Below are 22,245 nucleotides of genomic sequence, written 5' to 3'. Positions count from 1 at the left end.
TTGAGTATTGTGCATAATGTTCTAACAAATAATATTCTGATAATATAAACATATCCTCAATTTTCCAATATTCTCTATAAATCTTTATCAGATACTCTTATAATGCATGTTACTTATAATGGAATACAAATTGCAGAATATTGTTTCATTACTGGTGTTTACAAGGTAGAAAGTGATCACTAGACATGGGAAAATACACAAAACTATTGGCCCAAAGGAACCTGCAATATGTAGCAAAGACTGTAAAAATGTGAAAAAAAATTGCAGGGTATATGCAAAGATATATAGAAAAATATAACTTGATTATTTGCTTCCCCTATTATTTTACTTTTTCTTATATTTACCCATATTTAAGGTTGATACTTCACTTACTGATTTAAATATGTTTTAATATATTTTATAACATTTTTGTAAATAAAAACTGTGTACTGTATGAATCAAAAAGATTTTGGCAAAAGTAGAAACAATTTATTGCAACAAAAACAGTTTAACAAAAATATTGGTTACTTGTAATTCATCACATGGTAGGATGGCAAAAATTTTCAGCAGATATTTAGGCGTTAACTTAAGTCTTTTGTCACTCAAAACTATTTTGTACAGTTGTGTCCTCATAAACTTAGCATCTATATCCACTATGGCAGGATGCGCCCGGCTCAACTGAGCCACTCCAAGAGGTAAAGGGTACTGTTTTTCTTTAATTTTTGTGCTTTTTTTGCATGGCAGATGCAGCAAAACACCTCTCACAGTGTGTTAGAGATGCTGTGCTACAAGATTAACAAAGCCATAGATGAAACACAACGCAACACAAATGAAACACAAAGTCATGGCCTCTGTACACATATACAAACTCATGTCAATCAATTTAAAAAGTAATAAAAAAAAATTATGTATGTACACTTTGCTGTGAAAGAAACACTGCACTTATTAAAGAACTGGTGTGTGACTGCACAAACCACCTCAAAGAAGTGCATACTGAGTCACGTAACATAGAGGCGGCCAATGATGGAATTTGAATCAGGTGACTCAGAAATCATCTAACATAAGTTATTAGGCATTTTTGTTATAAACATTATTGTGTAGTAATACCTGACCTCTACCAGCTGCAAAAAGATTCCCCCATGATAATGATGCCTTTAATGTTCAGCATCAATTACCTGACCCATGGGAACCAGAACCATTAAAATCCCACCCCGTCAGCATAAGGAACCTTAAAATTGCCAGCACTAGGCTATACCAGCCAGGACTTGGGCCACTAAATAGGAAACCAGCAACATCCCCCCCTCCCTGGAATATTAACAGCCAGCCCTAGGCTGCATTACCTAGTTGGATTGTTCAACAACAACAAGAAATCCCCCACTAAGGAAAAATCATCTGATGACAGCTCTAGAAAAGGAAAGTTACATAAAAACATTTTTCATAATACACTACTGATGTCCTTTTGCACCTGTTTGGGTAAGCTGGTGTTTTACAAAATAATATAGTCAGCCTGCTGTTACAGTAATTTTATAATCAAGCTTATTGTGTAATCAAGTCTTGTGAAACTTCCAATTACTAGTCAATGAAACACGTCAAAGTCCACATAGTTTGAAGCTCCAGTACAATGTTTGCCATTTTTACTTATAAAGTGCATATTAGCATTTTAAATAATCAAGAAATTAAAGACTTAGGGGTCTATTTACTAAGCAGTGTTAGTAGACAGAGTGAAAAGTGATAAGGTGCCAGCCAATCAGCTCTTAACTGTCATGTCACAGGCTGTGTTTGAAAAATGACAGCTGGGAGCTGATTGGCTGGCACCTTATCACTTTTCACTCTGTCTCCTAACACTGCTTAGTAAATAGACCCCTTATTATATATTTCTATAGCAATTTTTTTAGTTGAGTAATAAGTTACAGTATATCAGTGAAATCAAAGATTTTGTAAAATTGTTAGGTCCCTTGGTACAGTGGACAATGGTTTCAAGGCTTTCTTCTTTCTCCTGATCCTGGTCATTTACATGATCACATTCACAATAAACCTCATGATTATCACCTTGGTTTCAACCAGACAGAGGCTCAATTCCCCAATGTATTTCTTTCTCAAGCACCTGTCAATAACAGAAATTGCATTCTTGACCCTCAATGTTCCCAATATGTTGCCCGTCATATGGCTGGAAGGAGCCACCATCTCTAGAATTTGCTGCATTGCTTAAACATATCTTTATGTAGCTCTATGAAGCACAGAGTGCTACCTCCTCACAGTAATGTCATATGACAAGTATCTGGCCATATGTAACACCACAATCATGGACTACAAGACTACAAATGTCAACATTGTCTCACTCTCATTTCAAGGGTGTTCGGCTTTTTAATCCCTCTAATTACACTTATTTTACTTTTTCATGTTTTTTTTTGTGAACCAACAGTCATAGATCATTTCTTCTGTGATCTTGCTCCTTTTGTAGAACTTTCCTGCTCTCTCATAAACAGCTTACAGATTGCTATACTGGTGCTGACATTTCCCATAGCAGTGATACCTTTTATTTTAATCCTCAGCAGCTACACCTGTGTGTTCATGACCATCCTTGGAATCTCTGTCACTTCTGGAAGGAAAAAAGTATTTTCTACCTGCAGTTCCCACCTTTCCGTTGTGTCTTTGAACTATGGTAGCATTTTTGCTATCTACCTGGTCCCTGCTAAAGGACACTCATTGTCTAAGAACAAAGTCATAATGTTGATGTACATTTTAGTAACACCAATGTTTAATCCAATTATATTTTGCATGAGAAATCAAGGGCTGAGGACTGTCATGGGGAATATATTAGGTATTAAGAGATTGAAGGCATAATTGTGCTTTGTGCACGATGTTCTTACAAAAAATATTCTGAAAATCTAAACATATTCTTAACTTTTCCAATATTCTCTATAAATCTTTATCAGACGCTCTTACAATGCATGTTACTTACTATGGAATACAAATTATATTGTTTCATTACTGGTGATTACCAGGTAGAAAGTGGTTACCAGATATGAGAAGTTATGTAAAAATATTGGGCAAAAAAAACCTGCAATATGTAGCCAAGACTGTAAAAATGTGCAAAAAAAATTGCAGTTTATATGCAAAATATATACAAAAATGTACCTTTTTGATTATTTATTCACCCTATTTATATTACTTTTTTTCTTATATTTACTCATATTTATGGTTGATACTTCACTTACTGATTTAAATATATCATAATATTTATTATAACATTTTTTTAAATAAAAACAGTGTACTGTATGTGTAAAAAAGATTTCAGGAACAGTAGAAACAATTTATTGCAACAAAGAGTTTTAACAAAATATTAGTTACTTGTAATTCATCACATGGTGCAATGCCAAACAATTTTTAGCAGATTTTTAGTTGTTAACTTATGTCTTTTAGTCCTCAAAATTATTTTGTACAGATGTGTCCTCATACACCTAGCATCTATAAATCATATTTTGTGATATGCCTGACTCAACTCAATTTTATAATCAAGCTTATTGTATAATCAAGTCTTGAGAAAGTTCCAATGAATAATCAATGAATTGAGTCAAAGCCCACATCCTTTGAAGCTCCAGTACAATTTTTACCAACAAGAAAAAGACTTGGTAAAATTGTTAGGTCCCTTGGTACAGTGGACCTGATTTGAAATTAGACACAAAGTGACGGCATATTCCGATGCCTGTGGCTGCTAGATTTACTACCTCATGCTAATTGGAAAATTAGTCCATCTGTAAAGTAACCATCAGTCTTCATGCTATGCACCAATGACATGCCCACAGGTGCATCTGTTCCATGTGTCTACACAGTGGTGTAACTTCATCCCAGGTGCCTGAAGGCAAGATAAATGTTGGTGCCCCCCCACCCCCCAAATTAAAATTTACCACCCCCCAGCACCTATGCCAGACCCAGCTGCCACCACCCCCTATGCAGTTCCTTTAATATAGTGCCCCCAGTAGTGGTCCCCCTATGCAGTGCCTCCAATAGTGCCCCTTATATAGTGCTCCCAGTTGTGGTCCCCCTATGCAGTGCCCCATAAACAGTGCCCTTAGTAGAGGTCCCCCTATGCAGTACCCCCAGTAGTGGTCCCTGTATGCAGTGCCCCAGTAGTAATAATGCCCCCTGCAGTAATGCCCCTGGTAATAATGCCCCTAAAAGTAATGCCCCCTGTAGTAGTGCCCCTGGTAGTAATGCCCCCTGCAGTGCCCCAGTAGTAATGCCCCTTGAAGTGCCCCCAGTTGTAGTGCTTCCAATAGTGCCCCCAGTAGTAAGGCCCCTGTATTGCCCCCATATGATGCCCCCAGTAGTAAGGCAGCTAAAATTCCCCCATAGGATGCCCCCTGTAGTGCCCCCAGTAGTAAGCCCACCCGCGTGTGTGTGAGCGCACACACACCACCTACCTTAAAACCCGCTCCAGTGCCAGCTTCCATCCATCCCCAGCGCCCGCTCCTCAGAACTATGGGAGTGATGTCATGACGTCACTCCTATAGTGCACTGCACTGAGCTCCATCCTCTGGCTACTGCTTGCACCGGGGGGGAGGAGAGAGAATAGTGGAGAAAAGTAGCACTGATCGCGGAGCTCCTTCTCCATGCAGCTCCTCCTCAGCAGTGCCCGGAATGGCCGGGTGACAATGGAGCCAGGTGCCTCCTTCAGGGCTGGCACCCAGCGGCAAATGACTCCATTGTCTCCGGGAGTTCCGCCACTGTGTCTGTAAGGTACCACCAAGGTGCCACCCAGAAACACTGTATTCACACAGAGAGCCATCTGGCCACACAGAGCAAACTATCTGCTCTCGTATTGTCCATGAAGGTGCATTTGCATGGTGCAGTCCTCTAAAATATTTTTGGTCAAAAGGGGTGTGTTACCAGTACTATTAATTCAGATAATTAAACAAGGTCAGAACATATAGATCAGTTAAAAAATCTTTAATACCAACTCTCTCCTTTGCTTTTTTTTCTGACAATTTTTCACCTGATTTTTTCCAACTGCATTCAGATGTAGGATGTAGAGCTGTCATACTTCATTGTGTAAACTATCGGCTGTCAGATACCAAATGAGTAAACCATTTAAGAAGTGTATGTGATTAGAAAAACATTTAAAAGAAGATACCACCTCCATATATCAACTGAAACTCTTATGTGTATTTTTATTAATTCTGTGATTTCTAAATTTATAGCATGTGGCCTAATTATTAACAGAATGGAGCCAGCTGGTCTAATTATGTTATTTAACAGTTACAAAGGATTTAAGCAGCAATCCAGCTCCAGCAGCACATACTGTACCTCTGACGAAGCTGTGTAGAATTGCATTAGGTGTCTCCAATACTATTTGCTAATACTAAGAACCGTGTCTGTCCAAAATGCCATTCACAGGTGACTTTGCCGTGTTTTTACTAAGGGCAAACATGGGTGAAAAAAACATGAATCTTTCTGTAAAACATGGGTGAAAACACAAAAAGAAATAGACCCACCATCGGCCAAACTTGCAAGTACTTTCCATCAGGGCAGGTTTGAGGCATGTTCAACAAGTGCAGTTGAACAGGGGAGCCATACCATAGAGGGCGCACCCCTCTTAACATCCCGACTTCAGCAGGACAGCACTGTCCCGCTGTTTCATCTGTGGGTCAAAGTGTCCTGTGGGTGGTTCGGTCGGTAAGTTGGGCAACCCCACCGCCGCAGCTGTGTGGCAGTTTTTGAACCTCTAGTAGCTGAATGGATGCTGTGCACATGTGCGCGGCATCCATTCAGCACCAGGAGGGGGCTATAGAAGCCCAGCTAGTGACAAAGTGCTGGGCTCACCGCCAGCTTGACGTTACATGGGAGGCATGCCATGCAGATACGCCCCCAAATAATGTCATTTAGAGGGCATGACCTATGGTAATTAGATCACGCCACCATTTTCGGACTTAAGGGCAACATCTACCTGGGTGGCACAGGGCATGGCTACCCCTGAAGACATACTTGATGGGGTCACCCGGCTAAAGCTTTGACCAGCCCAACTAGTCTGTCCAGGCTGGGGATTCCTCATAAACTGGGGACCCCCCAATAAAGGGGTCCCTTCTCCCGAGTATGCCCCAGGCCTGTGCTTAAGTCTGGGGCTATCACCTGCATTCTGGAGCAGTGGGTACGAAGATGATTTGTGTAAATATTAGATTTAAAGTAATATTGTTCTAATACTGGAAAACCACAAGTGCCAGCAAGGCCAAGATTAAGTCTCTACTCTTACCTATAGTCCTCCTCTAAAGGAAATATCAAAATAATGAAAGTACACACACACACCAAATGTTTTATTATTTTATGACACATTCACTGCTATTACTCTCTGGCACCAATTGGTCCCCTTGTCCAGTACACATCCTAGGCACTGGTTAGTCCACTTCTCCAGTAGGAATCCTGTGGGTGTGAAAAAAAAACAAAAACATGCAACCAATTCAAGTGAACATAGAAGAGCTATATATGAATATGTATAACTTTTCTCCCAAAAGTGACAGAACCCACGTGCATTCCATCACTTGACTGTGTTCCCACTACCATGGGAACAGGCCACTGACTGGCTCTGAGTTGAAAAAAAAAATAAAATCTTCCCTCCAGCACACTGCAAAAGGCCAGTAATAAGATTTGAATACTAAATGATAATATAAATTCTGAGATATTTGTTGCATACATTTGCAAATATATGTTTAAGCACCGGACCATGTCAAGGCATCTCTCTACCAGTGTCCCTAATGCTACATGATAATAGCACAAACTGTTGCTATAGTAGGGACTGCTAATTGACTCACAGCCATAGAAATGACTGAACACATGTGGGTTCCATTACTTTCGGGAGTACGGCTATATATATTTACAGCTCTTCTACATCTACATGGATCTGGTGCATGTCTTTTTATTTTCCACCCCCGGGATGCCTATTGGAGAAGAGGACTGACCAATGCCTAGGATGCCTGCTGGACAAGGGGACTGACCGGCACCAGGGAGTAGGTAAGTATGTAGTGTGAGTGGGGGGTGAGTGTGAGTGCAGGTAAGTGAATGTGTAATAAAATAATAAGTTTCGGTGTGTGTACTGTAATTATTTTAAATTTACTTACATGGTGAGAGGTTATGCAATTACTGGTTTAATTGCTAGAAGCGGGAGGTTAAAAATAAGGCACCGGTGGCCGTCTTCCATCAGTGGTGGCAGTATACAAGCAGGGTATTTGCATCACGGCACTCTGTCTATAGCAGAGGTGCACCCCCACATCAGGGATACTTGTTATGGGTCCCTGATGATGAGTCCACTTTGCACATCAGTGACAAACATCATGACATCTAGTCATGCTTAAAACATTGCTGAGAATTATTTAATTATTTATTAAATAAAAGTTATATTTTAATTTATTCATATAATTTCTCCTGATGGGTCATTTATTACTGTTTTTTCAGTTAGAATAGTCTGTGTGTGCCCCGCTATAGGAATACTTAACTCTTCTTTTGCCTATCTATTGTGATGTTTTATTCCTGGGAGCACCTCCCAATAAATATAAAGATAAGGATGTCATATATCTAATTTATGATTTGGGAAGGACAATTATAACAATTAGTCTGTGCGGCTATTTTTCTATTACTAATTATTGATACCTGTACTGTTACTCATACAGTAAGCATCAATAGAATGGTGGAGGATTAATTTAATGACAATGTACTGTGCAAATTAGTATTTCACACAGTCCTTTTAAATACTGGAAAAAAAAAAAGAATTTGGAACTCCTTGTACAAACTAGCTTTACTTTTCTTAAGCTGCCTACCCTCCAGTGTGTACTTGGAAAGATGTTTAGCACAGTTATGTACTTTGTGAGCGATTGGTGTAGAAGGCTACTTCCAAAAAATTTCAAATACTGATGTTCATCAAAATGAACTACAAATTCTGAGACTTTCTGTGCCACCAATTACTAACAATGTTAGATTCCGGTAGGGAAGATCTACTATTGTGTGGTAATTAGGATAATAAAAATAGTAATGAAGATGATTAACAATGTTAGCCTTAAGACCATTGATAACTTGGTTCAACCAAACCACCAATATGTTTTCTTTTGTGGGAACCCAAACAAACCAAGCACTTCAGCCAAAAAAGTGGCGTCCCTGTCGTTGAATTAAAAAATAAACAAATATATATAGGACTTCGAAAAAAACAAGTAGACTTCATAGAACTACCCACTGCTGTGATGTCTACTAGTTTTTTTCTAAGTCCTGTGAGTGCCGCTGTTCTCTTCACCTTTACCATAGGTATTGTTTTACCTCGGATGGCACCTGGGCAAGTATAGAGTTAAAGATTGTGGCATGCCAGTGGATTTTTCCTTTATATATACATTTATTTGCACTCACTGTCAATATTGTATAACAAGTCTTAAATAGTAGGATGCTGTATAATTATTCTGTTGTTTGTCAAGCTTTATAATTATATGGGAAGTAACATGTGGAAGAAAAAAATCGGTAAGCGTTTAATCCATTTTTATTCAAACGAACAGAGGTTAAGAATACTTACATAGAAGTAGTAAGTATATAAATAAACCCACAGGAGAAGAAATAGCCACCTTCCAGAAACAAGCAAAAAATATGCAAGACAGTAAATCTGGTCCTGGGATCCCCCAAAGGTGTTGCTCATCATACTTGGAGATGTTAAAAATGTAGCCCACAATGATACACATTGATAAGGAATCGGTATGTAATACCGACAAACGGGATCCAGACAGTCAGAATCCTGATGCGTGGATCCTGACAGGGTTAACATTCCAACAATTGGTGATCGGTATGCTAACCCTTCCCATCCATCTACCCTAACCCTTCCTCCCTGGTGCCTGAACCTAAACAGTGCCTAAATCTAAACTCCCCCTCCCCACACCATAAACCTAACCCTCCACCCCTAGTGCCTTACCCTAACCCCTATACCTAACCCTAGCCGTCTCCCCCACCCTGCTACTTACCTTCGGCATTCCGGCGGTCGGGATACTGGAGCGGGTATTCTGACCACCATCAGTATTTTGATGCCAGTATTGTAAGCGTTGGCATCCCCTGCACCGGGATGCCGAACGCATACCATTGAAAAAGCCTGTGTGTAAAAGTGCATTGGTTAATGGAGTAGGACAGGTTTTTATTTAAATTATCATTGAATGTTGAACGTTGAGTGGATTAAAGCCTATTGTTTATAATAAAACATATGGTCACACTTTCTCTTGCAACCTATTCTTTCATATGTAAACAAATTCTTGTCAGCTAATTCCCCAGGTGCCCATAAGCGGACCTCAACCCATGAAAACTGCATAGTTTGTGTATAAAGTCTGAGTAATACCTGGGGGCTAAAGCTGCACAGCAATTCTCATGTTTTTGTGAGTCAATGTAGGAACTGGCCAAAGGGAAGACTGTGACAGAGTTGGCTGACATTCCCTGTATTTGAATGAAATATAGTTTGCAGTGTTGTTCAGAGTTTGTGTGTGTTTTTATTTAAATGGAGTGGTCTCATATCTTAATCACCATAGATAGTTGAGGGCCATGTATAGAATCAGACTGTTTATATAAAATTTTTGTGGTCACATTTTTCTTTTACCCCATTTTTTCCAAATGTAAGCCAATTCTTGTCATCTAATTCCCCAGGTGCCCATAGATTGATATACTTGGGGGAGGTTCTGTCCCTTTAATCCTTTAAACCAGAAGAGCTCAACCCATAAAAAACACATAGTTTGTGTATAAAATCTGTGTGACACCTGGTGCAAAGAATATAGCACAATTCTCAATTTTTTGTGAGTCAGTGTAGAGACTGGCCGGTGGGATGAGTGTGACGGAGTTGGCTGGCTCAACAAAATGCAATATATCGGAATTAAACATTCCCTGAATTATAATGAAATACAGTTTAGAGTAAATAAGTTGAAGCAAGGAAAACAGAGACTTTTTAAAGCACATTTGCATTTTCTAATGGCAGGCATTCCTTCCCCCCTGCCAGCATACTGAAAGGGGACGAGCTGTCAATCACCATCGACAGCTCACCCCCTTTGGTACAAGACCCGGAGCGACGTAGCGCCCGTCGCTATCCAGGTCTCGCATGCGCACAACGGAGCCGGCTCTGTCGTGCGCATGCCCAGTGGGCCACCATCGACCCGGTTGCGAGTGCTCAGCACTTGCGACCGGGTCTGAATCAGGCCCATAGTTTGTGTTTAAAATCTGTGTGACACCTGGTGCAAAGGATGTAGCACAATTCTCATGTCAGTGTAGAGACTGGCCAGTGGGATGACTGTGACAAAGTTGGCTGGGTCAACATATTGCAATATATTGGAATGAAACATTCCCTGAATTATAATGAAATACAGTTTGGAGTAAATAAGTTGAAGCAAGGAAAACAGAGACTTTTTAAAGCACATTTTGTAATTTAGTTTTTTATTTATAGAAGTGAAAGTCTCAAGATTATTAATTTTCTTAATTACGAAGACAAGAACTTGTCCACAGAGGATCCATCAATATTTTTAAAGGATATATAAAAGCTCAGAGATCTCTACATACAGATTATTCTTTCAGTTACAGACCCTGGTTTCTGTCTGAAAAAAAAATGAAAAAATGAGATGCATATTTTTGTTATTAGTTACAGTGACTTCTTCATCTCATCCTGCATGTTGAAATTTAATATTTATTGGATGCACCAGGTTCAAATCACTAAAACCATTTACTGACTTATATTTATTAACATATGTTTATAGGTATCAAGAAATCAATGTAAATTATTTTCTTGCAAAAAGTATTATAATAATACTTCAATATTTATAGTATATAATAGGAGTCTATCTGAAAATTCTTACTATTTCCCATATGATCATTCCAGATATTGATAAATATGAAATCTCCCTCTGGATTCATGATACGAAAAATGAAGATCTCTGTCACCAAGGGAAGGAACAAAACATAACTGAAACTTCCAACTTTGTGTAGTAGGTATGTGCTATGGTATTCACTACCTGTCTCCAGCCGCAGTGGCAATGTGCACAGCTTTCAATAAGCAAATAATAAATTTCAACACATATTAAACTGCAAATGTGTTATGGAATAGTCATGAATAATATATAAATTAATATATTTTCAATTGTGCTTAAGAATTGTGATTCATTACGTCATACAGCACAAGACACCCGACGTGACCAAGCTGCTCTGAGAGAGGTAACGTCCTTTTCTTTAAATTTTCCATTTTATTAAAATTTCAGTAGCTACAAAACAACACTCACAGTTTACTAGAGATGCTGGGCTGTGATATAAACATGTTAAAATTTTCGGGCAAGTATTTGACATTGACTATTCAAACACTGATATCACGCAGAAACTTATTTTTCACTAAACCGGACAACCATGATGGCTTTTCACCAAGTTCCTCACAGATAGTTCTATTCTCTTCATACCCTGCTAGTCAGTCAGTCTGCAGAGCCGAGTTAAAGAGAGTTATTTTTGGGTTGGGTAGAGGATGCTGGTGGTTGGTATCCCGGCGGTCAGAATCCCGACAATGGCATACCGACAGGTTTAGGATACCAACACTTTTCAGTAATTATTCTAACCCTAACCCTACTCCTACCCCTAAACCTAACGCTCCCTCCCCACTGCATAAACCAAAATCTGCCCCTAGTGTCTATCCCTCCTCCCTAGTACCTAACCCTAACCCTCACCCCTAGTGGCTAACTATAACCCTCTTCCTAGTGCCTAACCCTAACTCTCCCCCTAACCCCAATACTTACCATCAGGATGCCACCCCCAGGATTCAAACTGGGGTTGGGATTCTGGCGCCGGCATTCAAACTACATCTCATAATTTTTATGTCCCTTTTTTTGTAAATATCTTATAATGGATAAGCAGTTAATAAGTGGCAATTTGAAGAAACTCAAGAAGTTCCAGGCAGGAACAATCCTGCAAATTCTTTAATAAATGTTCTTGAATCAACTTTTTTGGAGGGTGGGAGGGATATGGACTGATAAGTCTTCATCATTGAGTTCTGTACTTGTTTTAGGGCTCTGAGTACTAAAAACTTTCCCTGCAAATAAAATAATTTTACGAATATAGCATTTACTGTATAAATGTATTTATAGGTTAGGTACGGGATGCAGGCATCCTGACTAAGTTAGCATCCCGACATATCGAGGTAAGTATTCATAACCCCTAACCATACCTTAACCTTCCTTCCCTGGTGCCTAAACCTAACCTCCCCCTCTAGTTCCTGAAACTAACCCTCCCACATAGTGCCTAAACATAACCCTCCCCCTAGTGCCTAACTCTAATCCTCCCCCTCCACCCCCCCCCCCCCAAACCTTGCTACTTACCATCAGGATTCTGGCAGTTAGGGAGCTAGGGCCATTGTTCTGATAAATGTTGGGATACAAGTGTTGGCATTGTGACCACCGGAATTCCCGCTGTCGGTACATTAAACATATCCCATATTAACATTGGTTCCCATTCCCTTTTGATATATTGGTTAATCTACTTTGCAGAGATTAATGATGAGTGAAGGTAACCAGACATCAATCACTGAATTCCTACTCTTAGGATTCCCGAGGCTCAATGGTTTCAAGTCTATCTTCTTTCCCCTGATCCTGGTTATTTACATGATCACATTCACAATAAATCTCATGATTAACACCTTGGTTTCAACCAGACAGAGGCTCCATTCCCCACTGTATTTCTTTCTCAAGCACTTGTCATTAACAGAATTGGGTTCTTGACCATCATTGTTCCCAACATGTTGCGCATCATATGGCTGGAAGGTGCCACCATCTCTAGAATTTGCTGCATTGCTCAAACATTTCTTTATGTAGCTCTTGGAAGCACAGAGTGCTACCTCCTCACAATAATGTCCTATGACAGGTATCTGGCCATATGTAACCCTCTACATTACACCACAATCATGGACTACAAATGTCAACATTGTCTGGCTCTCCTTTCCTGGGCGTTTGGCTTTCTAATTCCTTCCATTACACTTTTTTTGCTTTTTCATGTTCATTTTTGTGGACCAAAAGTCATAGATAATTTCTTCTGTGATCTTGCTCCTTTTGTAGAACTTTCCTGCTCTCTCACAGACACCTTACAGATTGCTATACTGGTCCTCACATTTCCCATAGTAGTGATACCTTTTATTTTAGCAGCTACATCTGTGTGTTCATGACCATCTTTGGTATCTCTGCCACTTCTAGAAGGAAAAAGGCATTTTCTACCTGCTGTTCCCATCTTTCTGTTGTGTCTATGTACTATGGTAGCATTTTTGCTATCTTCCTGGTCCCTGCTAAAGGACACTCATTGTCTAAGAACAAAGTCATAGGGGTATATACAATTACCCGCGGGACTTCTCCCGCGAGTAATTGGGCCCTCGAAAGTCCCGCTGCTTGGGTTTAAGCTATTCTATAAAATAGCTTTTTCCCCACACTGGTAAATGTGCTCTCGCGCGCGGGAACACACTGTTTCCGCGAGAAGTGCGGAAACAGGTTGTTATTGTATCGCGCGTGAGGCAGACAAGGGCGGCTTCGTGCAGCTGTTACCTCGCACCTACATGAGGTGCGAGGTAAAGCACGACAGTGGGGGACTCACGTGTGGGGTCTCGTGGACACCCACGCGTGGATCCCCATTAATTGACTCACCACCAGCGCGACAATTAGTCGCGGGGTAAACCCCGCTGCTAATTGTATATACGCCATAGTGTTGATGTACATTTTAGTAACACCACTATTTAATCCAATCATATATTGATGAGAAATCAAGAGATGAGGACTGTATGGGGAATTTTTTTAGTTATTAAGAGATTGAAGACATACTTGAGTATTGTGCATACTATTCTAACAAATAATAATCTGATAATATAAACCTATTCTCAACTGTTCCAATATTCTCTATAAATTTTTATCAGACACTCTTACAATGCATGTTACTTATTATGGAATACCAATTATATTGTTTTATTTCAGGTGTTTACAAGGTAGAAAGTGATCACCAGACTTGTGAAGTTATGATAATATATTGGCCAAAAGAAGCCTGTAATATGCAGCCAAGACTAAAAATGTGAAAAAAAAATTGCAGAGTATATGCAAAAATATACACAAAAATGTAACTTGATTATTTACTTCCCCTATTATTTTACTTTTTTCTTATATTAACCCTTATTTAAGGTTGATACTTCACTTACTGATTTAAATATGTAATAATATTTATTAAACATTTTTTGTAAATAAAAACAGTGTACGGTATGAGTCAAAAAATATTTTGGGAACAGTAGAAACAATGTATTGCAAAAAAAAGAGAGTTTTAACAAAAATATTGGTTAACTTATGTCTTTTGTCCTCATATACTTAGCATCTATATCCACTATGGCAGGATATGCCCGGCTCAACTGAGCCACTCCAAGAGGTATAGCGTACTGTTTTTCTTTAAATGTTGTGCTTTTTTGCATGGCAGATGCAGCAAAACACCTCTCACAGTGTGTTGGAGATGCTGTGCTGTGAGATTAACTGCACAGGAATTTTTTTAAACACGTACAAAGTCGCAGATATAACACAACAGAATTTGTGTTGAGAAAAAGTTGCGACCTTTGTATACAGATACAAAATCATAAGGAACAGGAGAGGGGAAGGTGGGAACTGAGATTCTGCACAGAGAAACAAAAAGTAAATATTATAAATATGATTATGAAAATAAATAGATAGATAAACCAACCTTAATGATTTGTGCTTAGGAAGAAATCCTTTGCAGTGATAATGGTGTTGGTGGTGCACCCAATAGTCAGAAACAACAAATTACGAAAAATTCCAGCACAGGCAGGCCAAAGAGAATATTGTGTGGGGCACTCTTAGTTAATGAATTATAATAGTAGAGAAATTGAATAGTTTGTTAATTTAAAACATAAACTTTTAATAATACTTGTTAAAATAATAGTGTGCCAGACACCCAGAAAAATATGGTAAGATGTCCACTATAAATGTATAAAAAATATATTTTTTGGATTGAAAAATCACTAGTTTAATAGCAAAGCCCTGCTTTACAGAGAAAAACTTGATTTATAGCAGGAAAGATTAGGCGAAAGTAATATGAGCTATCTCTTTATCCCATATATGGAGAAAGAAAAGAAAAGAGACTCACATATAGATATTTTATTGTATAGATATATATATATATATATATATATATATATATATATGTATAATAGCAGCTACAAAATTAACACTGGTAATATATAGTATATTTTTTATGCATGGGATTATGATGAATAATCTTAATAATTACTATAAGACACCAAAGATTGTAAATCAGTTCAAAATATTGTAAAATAATGCAATTAAATTGTTTCTAGTCAGAATTTGCAAGAAAATTGTCTCAGGTCTATTATTTGTATCAACTCAGAATACTCTGCGAATAGACTGAATCAAAATTATATTCAAGTGTCACACAATAAAAATGTGCACATATAAAAATTGATGAGAAGTTGATATCATACAATTAAATTGTGTACATATAAAAATGAGAAGTTGGTACATAAATCACTTGCATATGTGGCACAAAAATAGACTTATGAGTGAATAAATGTAAAGAAATGTAAAGAAGTAAGAAAAGTCAAAACACTGCTAAGTTTCACCCCCACTTCTGCTTTTGCATGGAAATAGTGCAAGCCGTGCAATGAGAGAGTGAGGAGACTGGTGTCTATAGGAACAACAGCAATGGTAAGGTCTGTTAGGGCTCTGCCAGGTGTTAGATAGACCTTGTTACAATAAAGGAATTGCAGGGTTAAATGCGCCCAGGAGCAATCAGACCACTACCAGGAGAGATAGAGAAATATCTATTAGACCATGCACATAGTGTTTACATACAAATAATTAGTCCAATACTATGCTGCTGTGTTCTCTTCCTGTCAGCAATGCACAAATCTATTAATCAAAACAAAGCACAGTAGCGTCTGCTTAGAATTGCACAGCGGCGATCACATGTCTCTATGCAGTACACCCAGCGGTTAAATGCACATCTCCCAAGTCAGACATAGAGGAATGCCCATAGTGAATCGCACAATAGTAATCATACATTGATACTCAGCTGACAAGCGCTGTAGTCAGGGCTGTAAGTCTCCAGCTCTCAGATAAGGCTTCCAGTCCGACTTAGGGAAAACCGACTCTGCAGACAAACATGCAGTTGCGGTCATGTGACCGTAATCAGCTGACAGGTACTCAGGTGGTGACCACCTACTACCGTTAAATCTTTCAACTGTGACGTGATGTCAGAAACAGCTTGAGACAAGAGTGGACCCATTGTTGCTTTAATGGCTTCCACCACATCATTATAAGTAATATGAGCATCTGATATATTGCGTCTCTGCTTAGGAGACAGTGAGTCTTCAGGTAATATTGCTTTCTTGGCTGCAGGTGATGCAGGGACTTTATATTTTCCTGGAGACATTGTTGTTTCAGCTCGATGGTTTTCCTGTGTCTGCTGTTGCGGCTTCAGCGTGGCAGATTTAGAGAAATATTTTTCCATAGAAAATAGATGTGCTATAAAGCTTTATATTCACAACAATAATACAATTTTTTATAAAAGATATAGTTGCGAGTAACAAAAGGGGCTCTGTGTAAGAGCTATATATTTAGAGTCTGGAGTGTAATATCAATACCACATGGATTATGAAATAATCATGAGAAAATAAATATGGATTGTCCAGCAGTCTCTTATTGTTGATATCTCATCCAGTGGTTGTGTGGGGAAAGCAGGGTGATATTAGCTCTCTGGATCTGAATGTGTATCCATATAAACTCCCCTGTCACTCTGATAATCAGGACCTGAATAGTAACCAAAATGGTGGGCGTCACTATCAGGCCTTATGTATTACAACACAGTGGAGCAGATGTAAAGCTGTATAAAGCAGCATCCCCTCACTTCCGGTTGCAGCCGCAATCGTACTGGCCTGAATTCGAGGCCGCGGTCTCAGCCTCAGTGCTAGGCTGGATCAAGAGTTGCGGGTATATGCGACATAAAACGGCTCAATCTGTGCGGCTTTCTCCGGTGGTCTTCCGCAGTCAATGGTGACCTCTCACAAGTCGCGGCAGCACCTGTGAGACCATCTTTTATTAATTATCACCGGGAGAGCGGGACGTCTTCCCGGATCCACATCCAAGCCACGCCCCCGCATATTCACATTTTAAATAATCAAGATATTAAAGACTTTTGGTATTTTTTTAAAGCAATTTTTTTTAGTTGAGTAATTAGTTACAGTATATCAGTTTACTCAAAGATTTGGTAAAATTGTTAGGTCCCTTGGTACAATGAACCTTTTAAAGATTATATTATATCCATATATCAACTAAAACTCTTATGTGTAATTTTATTAATTCTGTGATTTCTAAATGTATAGCATGTGGGCTAATTCTGTTAACAGAATGTAACCAGCTGGTCTAATTATGTTAATTTACAGTTACGGAGGATTTAAGCAGCAATACAGCTCTAGTAGCACATACTGTACATTTGACGAAGCTGTGGAAAATTGCATTAGGTGCCTCCAATACTACTTGGAAGAAGATGTGGGGATAAATTTACTAAGAATCATGTGTGTTTCAAGATGCCATTCACAGATGAGTTTGCCCTGCTAACATGATCGTACATAGAGCAAACTCTGATCAAAATAGAAGTTAAAAATAGACCCCCTCCTGAGCAGCATTCTTTAAAAAAATTATGTGAGGTCCCCCCCCCCTCCCTAAGCATAACCAGCTCCAGGCACTTTGAGCTGGTTCTGTTTCAGGAAATATGGTTAAAAATGTGTGTAGGTCCCCCATATTTCTATGAACCTGCACCGGAAACTTTGAGCCAGTCCTGGTTAAGAAAATAAGGGAAAAAATATAGGGGTCCCCATTGTGTCCATGTACCAATACAGGGATCAACTAGCAGGTGACAAATGCCACAGTCAGGGGACACACTTGGCGGAGTATCCAGGCTAAAGCTTTAACCAGCCCCAACTAGTCAGTCCAGACTGGAGATTCCTCAGAAACTGGGGACCCCCCCAATAAAGGGGTCCCTCCTCCCGAGTATACCCCAGGCCTGTGCTAAAGCCTTGGGCTATCACCCGCTCCCTGGAGCAGTGGGTTTGGGTGATGTGTATAAAAATTAGATTTAAACTAATATTGTCCTAATATTGGAGATTCACAAGTTTCAGCAACTCGGGTATTAAGGGTCTGCTGCTACCTATAGTCCTCCTCTAAAAGAAATATCAAAATAATGAAAGTATGCACACACCGAATGTTTTATTATTTTATTACACATTCACTACTATTACTCTATGGTAAAAGTCGGTGCCCTTGTCCAGGAGGCATCCTAGGTGCTGGTCAGTCCTCTTCTCCAGTAGGCATCCCGTGGGTGTGAAAATAAAAAAACATGCACCCAATACAAGTGGACATAGAATAGCTATAGGTATATCTATAACTCTTCTCCGGAAAGTGAGAAGAGTTATACATAGCGTGTGTTCCATCACTTCTATGACTGTGTTCCCGCTACCATGGGAACAGGCCACTTATTGACTGTAAGTGGAAAAAAAATAAAATGTGCCCTCCAGCACACTGCACAAGGCCAGTAATAAGATTAGAATACTACATGATAATATAAATTCAGAGATCTTTGTTGCATATATTTGCATATATATGTTTAAGCACCGGACCACGTCAAGGCGTCTCTGTACCTGTGTCCCTAATGCTACATGATAATAGCACAAACTGTTGCTATAGTAGGGGCTGCTGATTGACTCACAACCATAGAAGTGACTGAGCACACGTGGGTTTCATTACCTTCGGGAATACGGCTATATGCATATACATATAGCTCTTCTATGTCTACATGGATCAGGTGCACTTTTTTTATTTTCAACCCCCAAGGATGCCTACTGGGGAAGAGGACTGATCAATGTATAGGATGACTACTGGACAAAGGGACAGACCGGCACCAGGGAGTAGGTAAGTATGTAGTGTGAGTGGGGGGTGAGTGTGAGTGTAGGTGAGTGAATGAATGTGTAATTAAATAATAAAAGTTTTGGTCTGTATACTGTCATTATTTTAATATTTACTTTACATGGGGAACATAGGCACCAGCGGGCCCTTAATGTTTGGGCTTGCTGGCACTTGTCATTCTCCAAGTGCCAGAAAGCAGGACAGGCTTGCTTGGACCTCTAGTCCTACTGTAAAGGACAACATTTGTTTGTCTAATTTTTACACACATCAACACTGCACCCACCATCCAGAGGTGTGGGGGATAGTCCTGGGCTTCAGCGCAGGCCTGAGGTATACTCAGGAGGGAAGAGCCCTTTATTGGGGGGTCCCTACTTCCCAAGGAATCTCCAGCTTGGGCTGACTAATTGGGGGATGGTTAATGCTTCAGCCGTGGGACTCCATCAAATATGTCCATGGCTGTGCCACTAAGCCCCTGCTAGTTAAGCCCAGTGCTGGTTCACGGAAATACAGTTAACTCCTATCCATTTTCCCCCATATTTTCGGAACGATGACTGGCTCAAAGAGCCCAGTGCTGTTTAAGCTTAGGGAGGGGGAACCTATGTCATTTATTTTTAAAAGACAATTTAATGCCTTTATAACTAATAGATTTTGGTAACTAGTCAATTAAGTTAAGGTTTAGTGGTCATCAATGGGGCCAGATGGCCTTGGATAACTAAGTATCTAATGGGTTGCAATGGTGTATACGTAACTACTGGAGAAATTCAGGTACAGTAGTTTAAAAAAAGCAGCTGTTCCCATCCCTGTGAGTCTTAACACTTACCCCTGCCAAAATTGGCCACTGCTCATGAGTAACCTGAGTTCATAAATGCACATGGCTACAGGGCTAGGAGTACGGAGGTGATGGACAGATCCAATCAGATCCCTCTGTGCAATCCCAGACCTCCGTCTCACAGAAGAGGACATTTTTGTTCCATTGGCAAAATCCAAAAACTTTCAGTTTTAAGGGTTACTTCTGAATACATTTCTGCATGTGTAATGTGCTCATAATAGATGATGAATAGACCCCTAAGAGTTTTGGCCATTTTGATGACAGCTCTTTTCTCTACAATTATATATCATATTGTATGTTAATCCCTGGTTCTAATTTTCTTCCTAGTAGTGTCATTACTGTAGGCTCTGTATCTGACATATCATTTAAAAGTGTATTATTATTTTTTCAGAAACATTTTTTAATTTCATTCATTTTTCTCTGATATATCAATTTCCTCATAGCTTCTCTTATGTCCTGGTTCCTCAGGCTATATATTACAGGATTAAGTAGTGGTGTAAACACAATGTACAGGAGAGAAATAACCTTGCTGTAATTCAGTGAATGATCAGAAGATGGCACTGTGTATTTAGCAATTAAGGCGCCATAGTACGTAGTGACAACCGTGATGTGGGAACTGCAGGTGGAGAAGGCTTTATTTCTTCCATTAGATGTTGAGATCTTCAGGATAGTGAGGACAATTCTGACATAAGTTATAATAATGAACATAAATGGGAAAAATAAAAGTGGAATGGTGAATACAATTGTTTCTATTTCCACAGTAGACATGTCTAGGCAGGATAGCTTAAGGAGAGGCGTGAGGTCACAGTAGATGTGGTCAATGATATTGCACCCACAAAACTGCATGGAGGACATTGAAATAATGGCAGACAGGCTGATAAGAAAGCCCAGCAACCATGACCATACAGCAAGGTGGAGACGGAGGCTGATGTCCATTATAGTGATGTAGTGCAGCGGCCTGCAAATGGCCAAATAGCGATCGTAAGACATCACTGTAAGGAGGAAACATTCAGAAATTGTTGACAAGCAGCCAAAAAAATACTGAGTGATACAGCCGCTGACTGACATAGTCCTGCCTGACCCTACTAAAGTACAGAGCAAGTTGGGGACCACATTTGTGGAGAGTAAGATGTCAGATAAGGATAAATGACAGAGGAAAAAATACATTGGAGTATGAAGCTGGTGACTTCTCAAAACCAGCCCAACTATGAAGATGTTCCCAGTTACTGTGAGGGTGTACGTCACAGAGAATATAGCAAAAAGTGAGCATTGCAGAATCCAAGGGCCCTGAATTCCTAGTAAGATAAATTCAGTAATCTTAGTTTGGTTACAATTATTCATAGTCAGAGAAGAAAATCAACTTAGCAGCAGAATGTGAGAAAGTCGGATTGGTGCTGAGATGGGTCAGTCTGCAAAGTAACTCTCCGTATACAACATCACTGTGGTAATGAAGCTGTGACAATGCTTATTGTGGATTTCCTCTGTGTTCTCGGTGGCTCACACTGTCTGATCCAGGGTGGGAGAGAGTCACTTATATCATCCACACAGGGCAGACTTGGTCTGCAGAGAGGTCAGCCTGTCACTGGGAATGTGTTTTAGGGCCTTGCATTTAGGAGAGATTCCCACCAAGGCTGATGAACTTTGAAAATATTTTTTGTTGAAAAAGGACTAAATGCCCAAAATGCTAAATTTTTTTACTGATACATATGAAAAAGTTAAAAATTCAATTGAAGGTTCTGTACTGCATGCAGAAAAGAGCGATGTCTTAGAAATATGGCATTCAGAACATTACTGAGTGTCAAGTGTAATCTATAGTACTAGCAATACAGTCACATGTCATGTATTTGTTAATTAATACTGTATATTTTCCTTGCTTTGTAATGACTTACAGTATATTTACTGATGAACAGCAGCTAAACAATGGTCCTCATACTGATGGGTAGGCCTCAGTTCCGGTTCCCAGTATGAATATATATATATCAGTACACTGGAGGATCTAGGTCATGTGTTACTGCCTGGAAAACAAAAGACAACTTGGTGGTCAGGAGATCAATATTCATATTTTCCTTATCTTACAACAAACCTAAACATCCAAGAATACTTTTCCCATATATGTGTCAATGGGTTTCTCCTTTAAAACCCCATTAGACCTAATTTATGGCCTGAATCATTATCGATTGTGTCTGTAATTACGCACGCAGTCTCACTGCAATAGTATGCTAATCCATTGCGATCGCTATGCCGTCGCAGCACTACATAAGGACGCCCACCTTACCTTACACACATCCATAATGTTTAGCAAGACTGTGAAACCATCGGTAACATGGAGAAACATTGCAGCCTCACACACACTTACACAGGCTCTGACCTTACTCAGGAATTACTAACCTCATCACACACAGTGACTACACAAGACTGAGAAACCATCAGTAACATGGAGTACCATCACATCATCACACA

The 22,245-nt window shown here is 39.5% G+C and overlaps 1 protein-coding gene and 2 pseudogenes across 1 annotated transcript; 2 read left to right on the top strand and 1 right to left on the bottom strand.

Moving 5' to 3' along the window:
• Positions 1-2,017: 2,017 nt before the first annotated feature.
• On the top strand, positions 2,018-2,823 carry LOC148513823 (olfactory receptor 5P60-like; annotated as a pseudogene).
• A 9,806-nt stretch (positions 2,824-12,629) lies between these two features.
• Positions 12,630-13,389, top strand: LOC148513822 (olfactory receptor 6B1-like; annotated as a pseudogene).
• A 6,783-nt stretch (positions 13,390-20,172) lies between these two features.
• LOC148513821 (olfactory receptor 6B1-like) lies at positions 20,173-21,126 on the bottom strand. The gene has a single exon (XM_088481256.1). The coding sequence runs from the start codon at positions 21,124-21,126 to the stop codon at positions 20,173-20,175; it is 954 nt and encodes a 317-aa protein (XP_088337382.1).
• Between the last annotated feature and the right edge of the window lie 1,119 nt (positions 21,127-22,245).

This window comes from Taudactylus pleione, unplaced genomic scaffold, assembly GCF_031769625.1.
Source record: "Taudactylus pleione unplaced genomic scaffold, aTauple2 ptg000268l, whole genome shotgun sequence".
NCBI classification, from domain to species: domain Eukaryota; kingdom Metazoa; phylum Chordata; class Amphibia; order Anura; family Myobatrachidae; genus Taudactylus; species Taudactylus pleione.
Note: the sequence above shows the minus strand (reverse complement) of the source record. Positions and strands in the feature narration are given on the sequence as shown.